General features: G+C 40.7%; 1 protein-coding gene across 4 annotated transcripts in view; it reads left to right on the top strand.

Moving 5' to 3' along the window:
- Positions 1 to 3,415: 3,415 nt before the first annotated feature.
- LOC138467775 (uncharacterized) overlaps positions 3,416 to 14,469 on the top strand; it is a 700,943-nt gene continuing 689,889 nt past the window's right edge. For all 4 annotated transcript variants that reach the window (XM_069608016.1, XM_069608015.1, XM_069608014.1 and 1 more), the window contains exon 1: positions 3,416 to 3,478. In XM_069608016.1, coding sequence (XP_069464117.1) covers positions 3,453 to 3,478 — 26 coding nt within the window. In that variant the 5' untranslated portion in view covers positions 3,416 to 3,452. The remainder of the gene's footprint in view (positions 3,479 to 14,469) is intronic.

The following is a 14,469-nucleotide window of genomic DNA, read 5'->3' as shown; positions in this document are numbered from 1 at the left end:
GTGGCAAAGTAGACTACAATATACAGGAATAAAGATCAATATTCAGTGTTATGTAATAAGAGTTCTTATCAAACCTTTTATCAAAAACGCATTGGATAGTTTCAAAGTTGAAACACTCCACAAATTCTAGACTTCTGATCCCAAGAAAGTTCAGGAGCAAAGTAAAAATGACATCTATATTGAATATTCTGGACTATCAGTAACCTATGTAGTTGCTTAGAAAGTTATTTGAAATTTAGTTCTCTTCATAATAGTGTGTGCGTCTGTCCCTGGTGCAGCATCTTGGTTTCTTAGTGATTCTGAACCTCAAATCAGTATAAGTGTAAAAAAGGTTATTTTTCTTTGATAGCAGCCCCTTTTTTCTCAGTCTCAAAGGATAAACTAGTGGGTCTGTGGTGTAACGAGGGCACATATGGCCATGCAATCAATGGTCCTTTTAGAAGACCAAAGCAGTTGAGAACCTATTCTCACCTCAAACTGGTTCTTGTGCAAGAACAGCTTTTAAATGGTATAACAATGCTCAGATTCTAGAAACAGGCATCTCAGTGCTCCTCAACAGTGATCTGATCTCCCTAAGCCCCATGGCTTCCTTCTCACTGCTGCCTTCCCATGTGCTGGAGGCAGAAATTTCCCAACTTGCAGGGAGAGATGTCAGACAGGCCGCTTCATTATGCACCACAAAATCAACCAACTCATCAAGGACAGGACACAAGTAGCACAAACCACACAAGTCCACTTTAAGTTGACTTGCCAGGATTCTGGTCTGGCAGGCTGTATTCTCCAGTGGACTCTTAAAAAGGTAAGGAAGGCCAGCCTTCAGGCTAATAGACAAACAGATTTGGTCCTCTGCATACTGGTCGTAGTTCAAGTTTTTGTTACTGAGACCAGTGTGTGGTGCCTCGTGGCATTTATGATGAAACAAGCATAATAATTGTTATTAAGTGGCCAGAGTGGCGTATTTTGGTGCAGCTAGTCTGACTATATATTTGTCCAGTAGCAGGGTATTTCTTTACTGGGCATCAAGGGTAAAGAAAACATGATGAGTAGAATTATTTGTCTAGACTGGCCTACATTGGTGCAGCCGCTCTGGACAGGTTTTCTTATTGTAGCACAGCATTTTAATGTCAAAGCCAATAGGTGTATGGTCTTACCTGCAAATACTGGCATGACCAGTGAGTACATGTTTTCGTACAGTATCATTACTGGTATCATGTGCAAAGCAAACATGAGTATGTTCTTAAGTGATAATACTGTAATATATTGGTGCAGCTAAGCATGAAGAGTTATGGGCACAGCCAGCATGAACATGTTTTTATACTGGCATATATTGTGGGGAAAGGCATCATGAAAATGCATTGGGAAATGTCTATGTGCACTGTTGGTGAGTTCCATCTGTTAGATCTTTTCATGATGCACTCCCAACAAAATCAATTGCAAACTGTCTCGCTTTTTACACAATTTTTCACAGGAAGTGCTATATGATGCATTATTTTAACCCTTTATTCTAAAACATTTCTGCAAGGAAGACTCCTGCGACTACGTCGCTAAGCTGGGTCGCTAAGCCAGATGTATGGGAGGAATTCACACCCATGTAATTAAAAAATTCAACAACCACCAATAACTGTTTTGCAATGATGAGATCCAGGGTCGAACAACTGTTATCAGCCGGGTTAGCGCAACAAGATTTGTGCAACATTGGATGAATAAGAAGAATGACATATGGATGCTTTCATGGTCTTCTCAGCAGAAGCTGAAATCCCCAAAGACCATAGATTCTCTGCATTCCGCCAAGTTGTTTTTCTACTCTTAGGCAAGCCCAGAGGATACACCAATCTCCATATGTTTTTTCAGGGTACCTTTTAGTATAACTAGACGTAGTACTTCTCTGGGAATTTGTCTCTCATAATTTCATGTTGGGTTATTAAGGGCAAGGTACAATCTGTCAATGTTCAGATTTCCATCCCACAGCTTCTTAAAAGTTTGCATTTGTTGTGAACGTCATTGCATAAATACAATTTAAAACAGCACATGTATCATTGTTTTGTAGTGAAAGTGCACCAGCTGAGAGCAGTGAAGTGGCAACAATAATGGATGATGAAAGTGCAAAAGATAGGCAAGGACTAGATTTCTAAATGTATTATGAATCTCTAACCGAACCTCCCCATACATGTTTTTTTTAACAAACTAAACTTTCAATCCTTTAGAGGATTTCTGCCATTGAAAATGTGCATGTTTTTTAGGGGCATTGAAAGAAAGAAAAACAATTAATTAAAATTAACTTTAGGAGAAGAAAAAACATAATAGGGGAAAGGAAAAATGAAATTATGGTGAAGAGTCTTTAGCACTGGTGAAATATATTGATGCACCTGAGCTGCCCAACTCTCAATGAATAATCCATTTTTTGTGGGCATAGTGGTGGAGGAAGTAGGCGAGGTTGATGGTGTCTGCTGTCTTGTGAAAACTCTGGGTGTCTATTGTGATAATGTTGCGTCCCACCCAAATGCTTTTCCTAGTGTTCCAAGTCTTTGCTCCAAGGTATTTTCTGCACAGGTCTTTACCACACAGCACATACCTTGCAACACTCTCCCTCGAAACATGCCCACTAACCCAAGCCACAGAACTTATTGCAAGGGGGCTTCCCGTTCACCCTGTACTCCCCACTTCTTGTCTTGCTCACATGGAGAAAGGATTCCCCATGCATTGGGAAATGTTTATGTGCACTGTTGGTGACTTCCATCTGTTAGATCTTTTCATGATGCACTCCCAACAAAATCAGTTGTAAACTGTCTCGCTTTTTACATAAATTTTCACAGGAAGTGCTATATAATGCATGATTTTAACCCATTATTCTAAAACATTTCTGCATGGAAGACTCCTGCGACCCATCCTTGGTTGGTTCAGGCTACGTCGCTAACCTGGGTCGCTAAGCCATATGTATGGGAGGTATTCACTCCCCTGTAATAAAAAAAATTCCCCAACCACCACTAACTGTTTTGCAATGATGAGATCCAGGATCGAACAACTGTTATCAGCCGGGTTAGCCCAACAAGATTTGTGCAACATTGGATGAATAAGAAGAGTGACATATGGATGCTTTCATTGTCTTCTCTGCGGAAGCTGAAATCCCCAAAGACCATAGATTCTCTGCATTGCGCCGTTTGTTTTCTACTCTTAGGCAAGCCCAGAGCATACACCAATCTCCATAGGTTTTTTCAGGGTACCTTTTATTATAACTAGACGTAGTCCTTATCTGGGAATTTGTCTCTCATAATTTCATGCTGGGTTATTAAGGGCAATCAACAATCTATCAATGTTCAGATTTCCATCCCACAGCTTCTTAAAAGTTTGCATTTGTTGTGAACGTCATTGCATAAACACAATTTAAAACAGCACATGTATCATTGTTTTGTAGTGAAAGTGCACCAGCTGAGAGCAGTGAAGTGGCAACAATAATGGATGATGAAAGCGCAAAAGATAGGTAAGGACTAGATTTCTAAATGTATTATGAATCTCTAACCGAACCGCCCCATACATGTTTTTTTTTAACAACCTAAACTTTCAATCCTTTAGAGGATTTCTGCCATTGAAAAAGTGCATGTATTTTAGGGGCATTGAAAGAAAGAAAAACAATTAATTAAAATTAACTTTTTGAGAAGAAAAAACATAATAGAGGAAAGGAAGAATTAAATTATGGTGAAGAATATTGATGCACCTGAGCTGCCACACTCTCTTCCCCGTTCACCCTGTACTCCCCGCTTCTTGTCTTGCTCACATGGAGAAAGGATTCCCCATTTCGACACATATCCCCCACTCCCTTCCCCATTCCAACCTTCTGCCCCACACCCACCTCTATACAGCTTCCATGGCGTTTCTGTCTCTTCTGGGTTCTTCCTCCACATTACACCGTCATGCCCCCTATTCACGATTCCTACCTGTCCATTGCATATCCACTCCCCACATGCCTCCCAAGCACAGAGTAACCAAGCCACCTTTAAGGCACTGTGAAAATCCACCATGTAATTGCATCAGGTAAATACTGATGCCATACAGGTGGCATGGCATATCATCCTCCATTCGCATAATAGGAACGCAATCATGGACATTTAAGGAGATAATGCTTGTGAGAAGGAGGAGTAGCTGGACATTGGGACCTGGATTTCAGTTCTATCTGTTCTAGGTTCCAGGGTAGAGTGGTCTGCTCACAAGTTCCCTGCCATCAGCGATGTTTAAGTGCATTCACAAAGTTAGGTCTAACAAAGATAACTCTTAATGTTGTTATTCTTCTTAGAATCTATGTACCGAAAAAACCTGAGTTATCTTTCAGTAAAATTCACTTTGTGTATTTTTATACCCACCATTTTATTTCTGTTATTCAGTGCTATCGCTTTTTCTCCTTACATTGTTAGAAGCTGCAAATGTTTTGGGAAACCTGTTGCATATTCAATGACAGGCAGAGTTCTGCAACCTTTGGCTCTCCAGATGTTTTGGACTACAACTCCCATCATCCAATAGTGGGGGATCATGGGAGTCATAGTCCAAACATATGCTCAGTCGCAAGTTGCCCGTCCCTGGTTGTAGCAAGAAGGGAGCAGTACCTACATATAAAAACGGTGTGACCTAAACACCTAAACTCCTTTCAAGTCCAGTACTCCTATCATTAATATCACAATCTATATAGTATTGTATGCCATGTTCGCTCTTTTTCTAAGCACTGTATCATTATGTGTTCATTACAACTTAATTTAATGGTACTCATTGTATCGACCTCAGAAAGATGAAGGAATGTGTCAGATTTACCCGGATTCAATCATGGGTTCTGATGGCTTTACACAAATGTTTTGAGAAAGTGCTTAATTTACTAAGCTACCTTACTGGACAATGCAGGACTCCATTTGCATCCAGTTTCAAAGGATAAACGAGAAGGTCTGTGGTGTAAGGAGGGCACATATGGGCATGCAATCAATGGTCCTTTTAGAAGACCAAATCAGGTTTGAACCTATTCACACCTCAAACCATTTCTTGTGCATGAACAGCTTTTAAATGGTATAACAATGCTCAGATTGTAGAAGGCAGGCCTCTCAGTGATAGGATCTCCCTAAGGCGCAAGGCTTGCTTCTCACTGCTGCCTTGCCATGAGCTGGAGACACCAATTTCCCAACTTGCAGGGAGAGATGTCAGACAGGCCCCTTCATCATGCACCACAAAATCGGCCAACTCCTCAAGGACAGGACCACAAGTAGCACAAACCAATTAGGGAAAGCCAGCATTCAGGCTAATAGACAAACAGATTTGGTCCTGAGCATGTTGGTCGTAGTTCAAGTTTTGGTTACTGAGACCCAGTGTGTGGTGCCTCGTGGTATTCCAAGCACTGACCCTCAAACCGTGCATTTTATTGTTGGTGAAACGTGTTATACATTCCTATGCACCCGTTAAAAGGGGGCGTATCTTGCATTCAACCTTCAATTTGTCTTCAGGTATTTTAGCAGATAAACAGAGAAGAAAAGTCTATCCTATTTTCTATATATGTAGTGCTCCTGCTAGAAATAATGAAAAGCACTGGATATTGGATAGAAGCACACTGAAGGGAAAGTTGCAAAGAAGTTGAATAGTTATGCACAAAACCTCACCACACTACATGCTATTGTTTGTACACAGTAGTAGAGTCTTCCCTAGAAGATTATCCACCCAGCTTGTTCAGTCTTTCCATTTATTTCTCGTTCTTCTAGATTCTCAACCATTCTGGCAATTACACACTCATTTGTCCTGCAAGAGGGAGTAGGTTTTAGTAGTTTGAATTATGATTTAAAAGATACACTCCTCGATTCATGGACTTATTAGCATGGAACATAGGGTACTTGTGCTCCAAACTGTGCGCAAATCCATGTTCATTGATTCATGGAATTGAATGCAAAGTACTTTTCCTAGACTTGCGTGGAGTTTGGGCAGACTGGGCACGTCCCTGCGAGCTGTCGAGGGACTTGCGCGAGACTCCACGCAGAGCATGGGTGCGGCTTGTGCAGAGGGCTGCAGACGTAAGTACACTTGCGCATAGGAATCGCACCGCAGAGGTTAGTTTGCATGTTGGATTCCGCTGTGCGAGTACCTAACCGTGGTTCCAATCTAATTTAGGGGTGCACGTACGCAGTGTAGCGGGGTGCAGGAATGGTTTACGGGGGTTCGTACGCAGTTTTATTTAACTTTCAACCGAGGTATGATTGTTCATATACTTGTGGTCGGGGTGCTAAATACAGTTACGGGGGACCTGTTTGAAGGGTGCATGTATTCGCACCCGGGGGAGTACACAAAGGTACCTGTCCTGGCTGTTTTTGCTTTGTGTGGAGGCGCGTCAGGGGCGTTCCGGGCCCAACTTGCAAATATGGTTACTTTGCGCAGTACATTGCATTTTTTTTCCGCAGAGGCCCGCTCAGTGTTCTTCTCGGCACGTGGATCCTGCAGGATTTCTGCACACATTTCCCTAAATCGGGCCCACAGTGTTCAGAATATGTTTTTGAACGTCAATTATTTTTTGGGAATTCCATGTTTTGTTTGAGAGGCATCCGCCTATAAAACACTCAGAAACCTTGTGGGTTGATCTTGACCGCACTACGGTGTGGAAATATGATCAAAATAAATCTAAATGGACCTCAGTAAAGCTTTTATTTATGCTCATCAATCTAGAAACAGCTACAAAAACATTTGGACGGATTTGGGGTTTTACCAATCTACTGTCAAGGAAATAGCTGACAAATGGAGAGTTCATGGCCATGGTCCCTCTACCCAGGAGCAATCACCCTACCAAAATATCTCCAAGACAAACCGACAATCAACAAGGAAGTCACAAAGAACCCCAGAAAAACAACCATAGACCTGCATGCAACTATTGCCTTGACTAATGTGAGTGCTCATGACTAAGCTGTCAGAAAAACTGACCCAGAACAGTGTTCCTACAATGTTAGATAGCCAGGAGGAGGCATAACGTGTTGGCATCAGTGAGAAATGTAATGTTTGATGAAACCAAGCACTGATCTAACAGAACAACGTCATCCTACCGTCCAGCGCACCAGTGCGAGAGTCAAGGTTTGTGACTTCATTGCTGTCTCTTGAGCTGGACGGCTTGATGTTATCACACAACCATGAATCCTGCATTGTATCAGAAGATTCTGAGAATGTCAGCCCAGCCACCCGTGAGCTGATTCTAAAACTATAGCATGTTATGTGTGGTGCTTTGAAACCCAATTTTGATTTATAAGCGCCTAACAAATGCACAATAAAATAAAAATATATGTGGCAAGTCAGTTATCCTAAGCATGCAAGAAGGAATAGCTGCAGAAGAAGCAATTCTGCAATATCTGTGCTGCGAGGAATAATGCCTCAGAATTGATGTGATAGAATAACCACCATTGACAGAAATGCTTAGTTAAATTTACTGCAGCTCAAAGGGATATAAAGTTTCACATGCTTTTTCAAATATGGATATTAAATGTTAAATCGTTGGCATATACATTCACGTTGAAAACATATTAAATCGGTCTGTCATTTGTTTAATACGTTTATCTTTCCCTATTGTTAGAACTTAGATTTGCTTGTTTTGTTAGGTTGGCAATATGTGAAAAATATGTACAAACCCAAGATATGTACAAGCAGGATGACCTGCTGGAGGCCGCCGATGAAGGCACCGTCAGCATGCTTATCATGCTGGATCTGTCAGCGGCCTTCAATAAAGTTGATTTTGAGACTCTCATTTCAAGGCTGTCTTCTGTGGTACAGATCTCAGACGAGGCTCTAAGATGGTTTGTGTTCTTTTTGTCCAATCGCACCCAACAGGTAAAAATGGGAGAGTTTGTTTCAAATATTGTGCCTGTCGAGTGCCCTCAGGGGTCTTCGCTCTTGCCTCTGTTGTTTAACATCTATATTCAAACACTGCTTAATATTTTCACAGAATTTGGGTTGTCATACCATTCATATGCGGATGACACCCAAATGTATGTGCAACTTTATCAGCCGCTAGAAGGAGTGAACCTGGTTTTGTCTTGTGCTAGCAAGATTAAGAGCTGGATGCTGGAGAACAAACTCCAGCTGAATCCCTCAAAAACTGAGTTTATTCTGCTGGGTCCTAAGAGACTGGTACGAAAGATGGTATAAAAAAATACCCTGTGCCCCTCTCTATTTGGTGTTCCCACCAGATATTCAGACACAGTGAAGAACTTGGGCTGCATCTTGCAGTCAAGTATGAACGGTAATTCACAGGTCAGTCAAATGGTCAAATCAGCCTATTACCAACTGAGACTCTTAAAACCAGTCCTCTCTCTTATTGCAGAGAAGGACCGGCCAATAGTGGTTTTGGAATATTGACTAATCCCTGGCTTGACTATTGCAATGCCCTCCTTGTGGGGGTCCAAAAAAGCTCAAATTAAAAGATTGCAAGTAGCTCAGAATTCCTCCATTAGACTGATCTTCTCATTAGGAAGAACAGACATTTTCCAATATCAAACGAATATTCACTGGCTTCCAGTTTCTCAGAGAATTCTGTTCAAGGGGCTCTGACTGGTGTTTAAGTGTATCCATAAGTTGGCACCAGCCTACCTAAATACAAATATCCAGCTGTATCGCCCACAGCGATACTTGCGCTCGACAGACCAGCACTTCTTGCAGGTCCCATTGGTTAGAACGACCACATCGGGTGAGAGAATGTTCTCTGCCTTTGGCCCTCGAGCATGGAATGCTCTTTGTTTGGAGATGCAATGTCTCGATCTCTGTCGACTTTCAGGAAACAACTTAAAACCCATTTGTTTGCCTAAATTCCAGTTTCTTTTTAACAATAACATGTGCCAGTGTGATTCAGCAACAAACTGATTCAGCTTATATCTGAGTCTAGATGCATTTTTTGCCTGGTCCCTTTAGGGTATGTAGGTTACAAATTATAAAATCAAATTAAAAAAATCAAACCCTCAGAAATTCAGAAACACTGATGCATATAAAATAATGCAACCATTTGTATAGGGGTACATTTGTATAGGGGTATATGTATCAATTATAGTTATTTATTATAATGTGTATATTAAATATGTATAATGTAATACATACAATAAATTAAATATATGTAATATATACTATTATATTTTGTCTAATTTGTAAATTTCTTAATTATATAGTTATTATTTCTATTAATTGTACACACGTTTATTGTATTTTATTTGTTTATGTATTAGTTTTACTAGATGTGTTGTACATATAATAATATATTCCTACACCAAGACACAATAATACATTAAATACTTATTTATTTGCATTTGTAAAGCGCTCACATAGCCTGCGGGCATCAAGGCGCTGTTACAGAAATTGGTTTTTTTTTTGTTTTAGTTGCTTAATTGTGTTTTTTGTCTTAGTTGCGTATTTATAACATGCTTAAATACCCAGAGGTTTCTAAGTGCAGACCTAGGGATTGAACCTGTGTTGCTTCGAGTCATCTTGTTTCCAAGACGAACATGTTGCCGCTGAGCTATCCTCCCGGGTCAATATATTGTCTTAATAAATATTAAGAACAATATAATTATAGAACCCCACCAGCCCACACACCACACTGGACATTTTGGGAAAGATCTGTTAAAAAATCAATTATTAAGAAAATAAAAACTGCAAATAACTTCAAAAAGTGTTCTAGCGCGCTGGGACACACTTGCTTCCCCACTGTCAAATTCACCCACCAATATTTGACTTGAATGCTGGCTTCAAAAACAAGGGCCTCTCCTACTCAGGAACACACAAAAAACGGCAGAGAAACAGAACTGCGGCAGTCAACTGTTCCAATCTTTTTGAAGTTATTTACTGTTGAGCGAATTCGGTAGCAGTGAAGCAAGTGTGCCCCAGTTCGGTAGAAACTTATTTAAGCACTGATAAAGGCTTTGAAAAAGTCTACTAATCCTGAAGAAGACGTTGACCAATGGTTCTGTAAAATCTGGCCAATTGATGTCAGGTCGAAACTATACAAAAAGAAATCCAATGATGAGAGGAATACTACTAGAATAATCTTGGATACTTATAGTTGATACATAATGGTGGACTGTCAAAGTAGGAAGATTACTATTGTAAAAGTTATTTAGAATGTCTCTATACAAACTCGATTTGATTGTGAAGATGAATGGTAGAATGGTGTGTCAGTGCTATACACATAGGAGAAATGTTTACACAAAAATGCGCTATTTGCACAAAAAAACTTTTGTTCACAAAAATATATGTTGATTGGAAATGAATTGTTGTCTTATAATTGTTCAAAAATTATGTATTTTAAGAAATTGTAACAGAATAAAATGATATATTTTTAATAAGAACACACTCTCTGGTCCTCAGCATGCGTTTTCTGAAACACATTTATTGAATTTTTCAGCACATAGGGCATCCACTCTGTTTAGCATATATTGAACTCACCCCAGATGCCCATGTAGAGGTCCCCACCTTTTGGACCACGTAGAGCTATGCCATCACCACAGTGCATTCCTTCCTCCACAACCAAATCCAAATCATATGACAAAGTGCAGAGAAATTTTACATATTTTATATATTTGCAATTGTTATTGACTTGTTATTTATTTTTTCACTAACTATGAAGTACCTTATGCAGTCACGTTTGTAACCATGGCACTATTTAGACTCTAATTTAAAGCCATGATGACATTTTTGTTGATTCAAATTCAGGAAACGGCAGAATTTTAATGAACATTGATTGGGCAGATAATTTGTATAACTGTTAAATTTCGTGCTCTTTCACTATTTGCAATATGTTGAATGGGAACTTGCTTTTTTCACGAATACTTGAGAATAGAGCTTTTCAGTTCAATAAGAAGAGTTTCTAAGTCTTTATTTCCATGCAATAGAGGTAGACCCCATTTTTAGCATATGCTCAAAGTGGAGTGCTGGACACAAGTTTTCTAATTTACAAAAGGCTGCATATTGGCATTTTATTTTATTTACACTTTCGACTCATTGAGCCTTTCGTGACTGCATAAGAAAATGCAAAAGATAAAAACAATTGATATTAAAAAGCAACAACAAGCTTAAAAAATATGAAATAAGAACATATCGGTGCCATCCATCTAATAAAACCCTTATTGAAGTATAAAATTACATAATTATAGATTACATATTCTTAAAACTGACACTAAGACCGTGATCACTCTTGGTAGGTGGGGAGAGCGAGGAGGGGGCCAGAATAATCCTGAGTTAGGCATCCTCGCTCGCAGCCTCACAGTGCATACAGCTGAAAACACTCTATGCTCAAAGGCTAATGATCTTTGCTCTGTGACGCCAGGCCCCATGAATGAAACTTGCAGTTGATTTGATGATGCCTGTATTAAAGTCCCCCAGAAGAAATGACAGAGCAGCATTTGTATTGTCCAAGAATCCTTCTCTTCTTAAGCAGGAGAGAACACGTTGCGGCCTAAGAAGATCAGAAACGAGGCATCCAAGAAATAAATGTGGCAGGCCTTCCGTCACGCTGCATAGTGGCACAAAGTGTATGAAGATTATATGGGCAAACACACCTAGACCAGGAGTGCACCATGTCAGCAATGTACATCAACCAAGAGCAACACATACATGCCTCTCCTCTTCATTTAAGCTAAGGATTATTCCCATTCCCCAACACTGCAAATATAAACTGCTGGCAAAACATGGACTGCCAGCACCCAACCCCGAAGTATATGAAAGGTCACCCTTCAACAGGAATCTATTGGGAAGGGAGAATTAAGTATGCCTCTAAGAACACTGATTAATGAATGTAATCGTTGTCACTCCAATGGCCACGTCCTCAGATCGATCCAAATACATTGAATTTCTATATTTGTAATTGGTAAAATTGTGTGCATAGTGCTTTTTTAATCATAGCACACGTGTAACTATTTTGAAGTGATATTACACCCAGTAACGCTCAGGAATCAAGGAAAATGATGGGACACAGGAATGGAGAGGAAATGCGAGTGGAAAGCTAAGAACTGAACTAGTTCTCATTGGGCAACATCAAGCACAAAAATAATAGAGCACTCCATCGTGCTAGACATCCGAGTTGCTAGCATTTCGGCAAATGCATGTTCAGTGAACTCAGTGTGCAGGAGCGATCTAAGATTATCATTGGAAATACATCTAACAAGTATTACAGTTTGAAACTCGGTGCATGAAATGCATGAAAATACATGATGGTTCCAGTTAATGCATGTGTAACAACCTTCTTATGCAACAATGATTTAATTCCTAATCATGCAAGCAGTGGCAAGAGATTTCTCTTGCCTCAGGTGTCCAACCAAACCAAAATCCCAGGGAGGGCTTGACTTGTGGCTTGTCTAAACTTGTTTTAGTCTTGATTTGTATATGTATTGCTCCCCAATGTATAAGGAAGTTAGGAACAGGTGGCCGTGTGAAGGCTTTGGGAAATGATTGGGGTCTTGTCCATTGGCGGCTCATCCATAATGGGCAAGGGGAACCGACCCACCAGTACCCTCGCCCATAATGAAAGAGCCACAGCTTAAACTGCTAAAGGGAAACATGATTTCCCCTCGACATTTTCTGTTCCCCAGCAGGCATGTCCAATGAACCATGCATTGCTGGATATGCTTTAACTCTGCAGCCTTGCATTGCCCATTGGGGATGCAGGCTGGGAAACATCACATCTGAATGAGCCAAGGGGCCACTCATAAACCTCACTGCACATTGAGACGGGATGGGGCAGTGTGTTATGAGTGCTCCGGCTCCTATCCACATGTGCAGGAACCGGGAAGTACTCTTTGCTGCCTGGTTCCTGTTAGTACTGTGGGAGACAGAGGGCATTCAGGGAGGCACCGGTGGCGAGGTTCATCCCAACCGTGGCAGAAGATAAGCTTTAAAGTTTAATGTATGTCATGTGTTTATCTATGCATGTACGTGTGCCTAGTGAGTGTGTGATGTATGGATGCTCGTGTGAATGAACAAGTGCAAGTGACATGTGTGTGCCTGTAAATAAGCCAGTGAATGCTGTGTGTGAATAGGCCAGTGAATGTGCACGCATGCACTTGTGTTTGTGGTGCAGGGGCACTGATTTTGGCAGGTCAGGGGGGAATGGGAAGGCAGGGTGCGGATAATTCAGCATCATGGCATTTCTTACTAGGCATCTATATGTAAATCAAGCATGGGAAGTGTTATTACGTTGTTAGACTAGCAGTTTGGTGCAGCCAGTTTAGATATTTCTTTTTGGCCATGACATTTTTTATTGGACATCTTTGATGAATCAAGCATGATAAATGTTGTTAAGTGGCGAGACTGGCATATTTGCCCAACGAGTAGGCATCTACAGCTAGCCTGGCTATAATTTCGTACTGTGGTAATCTGGGCATCAAGGGTAAAGGATGCCTGTTAAGTGTTACTACGTGTCTAGGCAGGCCTACATTGGTGCAGCTGGTTTGTACATGATTTCTTATTGTGGCATGGAATTTTTAAAGGCAAAGACAACAGAAGTTCTTATATAGAGATACTGCCATGTACAGGTAGAGCTGGAGTGGAAATTATTTCTTATAGTATTATTACTGGTATCATGCGCTCAGCAAACATGAGCATGTTTTTATATGGAAATACTGCCAGAGATTGGTGCAGCCAGCCTGAAAATGTATGGGCACGGCCAGCATGAAACTGTTTTTATACTGGCATATATTGTGGGCAAAGGCATCATGCGCATTAATTGGGATATTATCCTGTGCACTTTCTAGAGTTAACCTACAAAACCTATTGCAAACTGTCTGGATTTTTACCCATTTTGTTACAGAAAGTGTGCTGTAAAATGCACCATTTTAGCGCATTGTTCAAAAGAATTTCCCGGAGGGAGAGCCCTCAGAACCCTTTTCATTGTTTCGGGCTCCCTAACTAGACTTGGTTGCTCAGCCATTTCGGTGGGAAATATTTACACACCTCCACTTTAAAAATTGACCAGCAGCAAATGCTCTTATCTTCCATTATTCTTTCTTTCTGCACTCATTCCTCTCGTTAAAATATGGTAGATAAAATAAAATCAGTAATTGATGCTCAACAGAGGTACAAGCAAAGTATACACACCAAATCTCAGATAGAGTTGACTAAGGGACGTCAGAACCCCAAATAACAATTAATAAGAAAATAAAAACTAAACGAATGATACCCGGACAGTAGGATCGGGACCTTGGATTTTAAGCAGGGTCTGTGGCGCTCTTACTCTTTCCTTGTGCGGGGCAGCCTGGCAGTGCTTGACTTTGTCTGCTTTACCTGCCTTCATGGGCCACTGGCATGTCATTACTCTGCAGCCACATTTTGACAGGTGCAGACACAGATGTGCTGATGTGCTGTATTGTGATTGGGCAAAAGAAAGGGAGGAAGCAACAGAGGGAAGAGCTCCACACTCGCCCCTTGCTGTATCACCAGCAAGTTACACAAAATGTTCCTCCATCAGCGAGACAGCAAAGCAGTGGAAGTTCAGTC

The sequence above is a fragment of the Ambystoma mexicanum genome, chromosome 4q, assembly GCF_040938575.1.
Source record: "Ambystoma mexicanum isolate Mex_15411 chromosome 4q, UKY_AmexF1_1, whole genome shotgun sequence".
NCBI lineage: Eukaryota > Metazoa > Chordata > Amphibia > Caudata > Ambystomatidae > Ambystoma > Ambystoma mexicanum.
The sequence above is the reverse complement of the archived record's forward strand: the minus strand, read 5'-3'. Positions and strand labels throughout refer to the sequence as shown.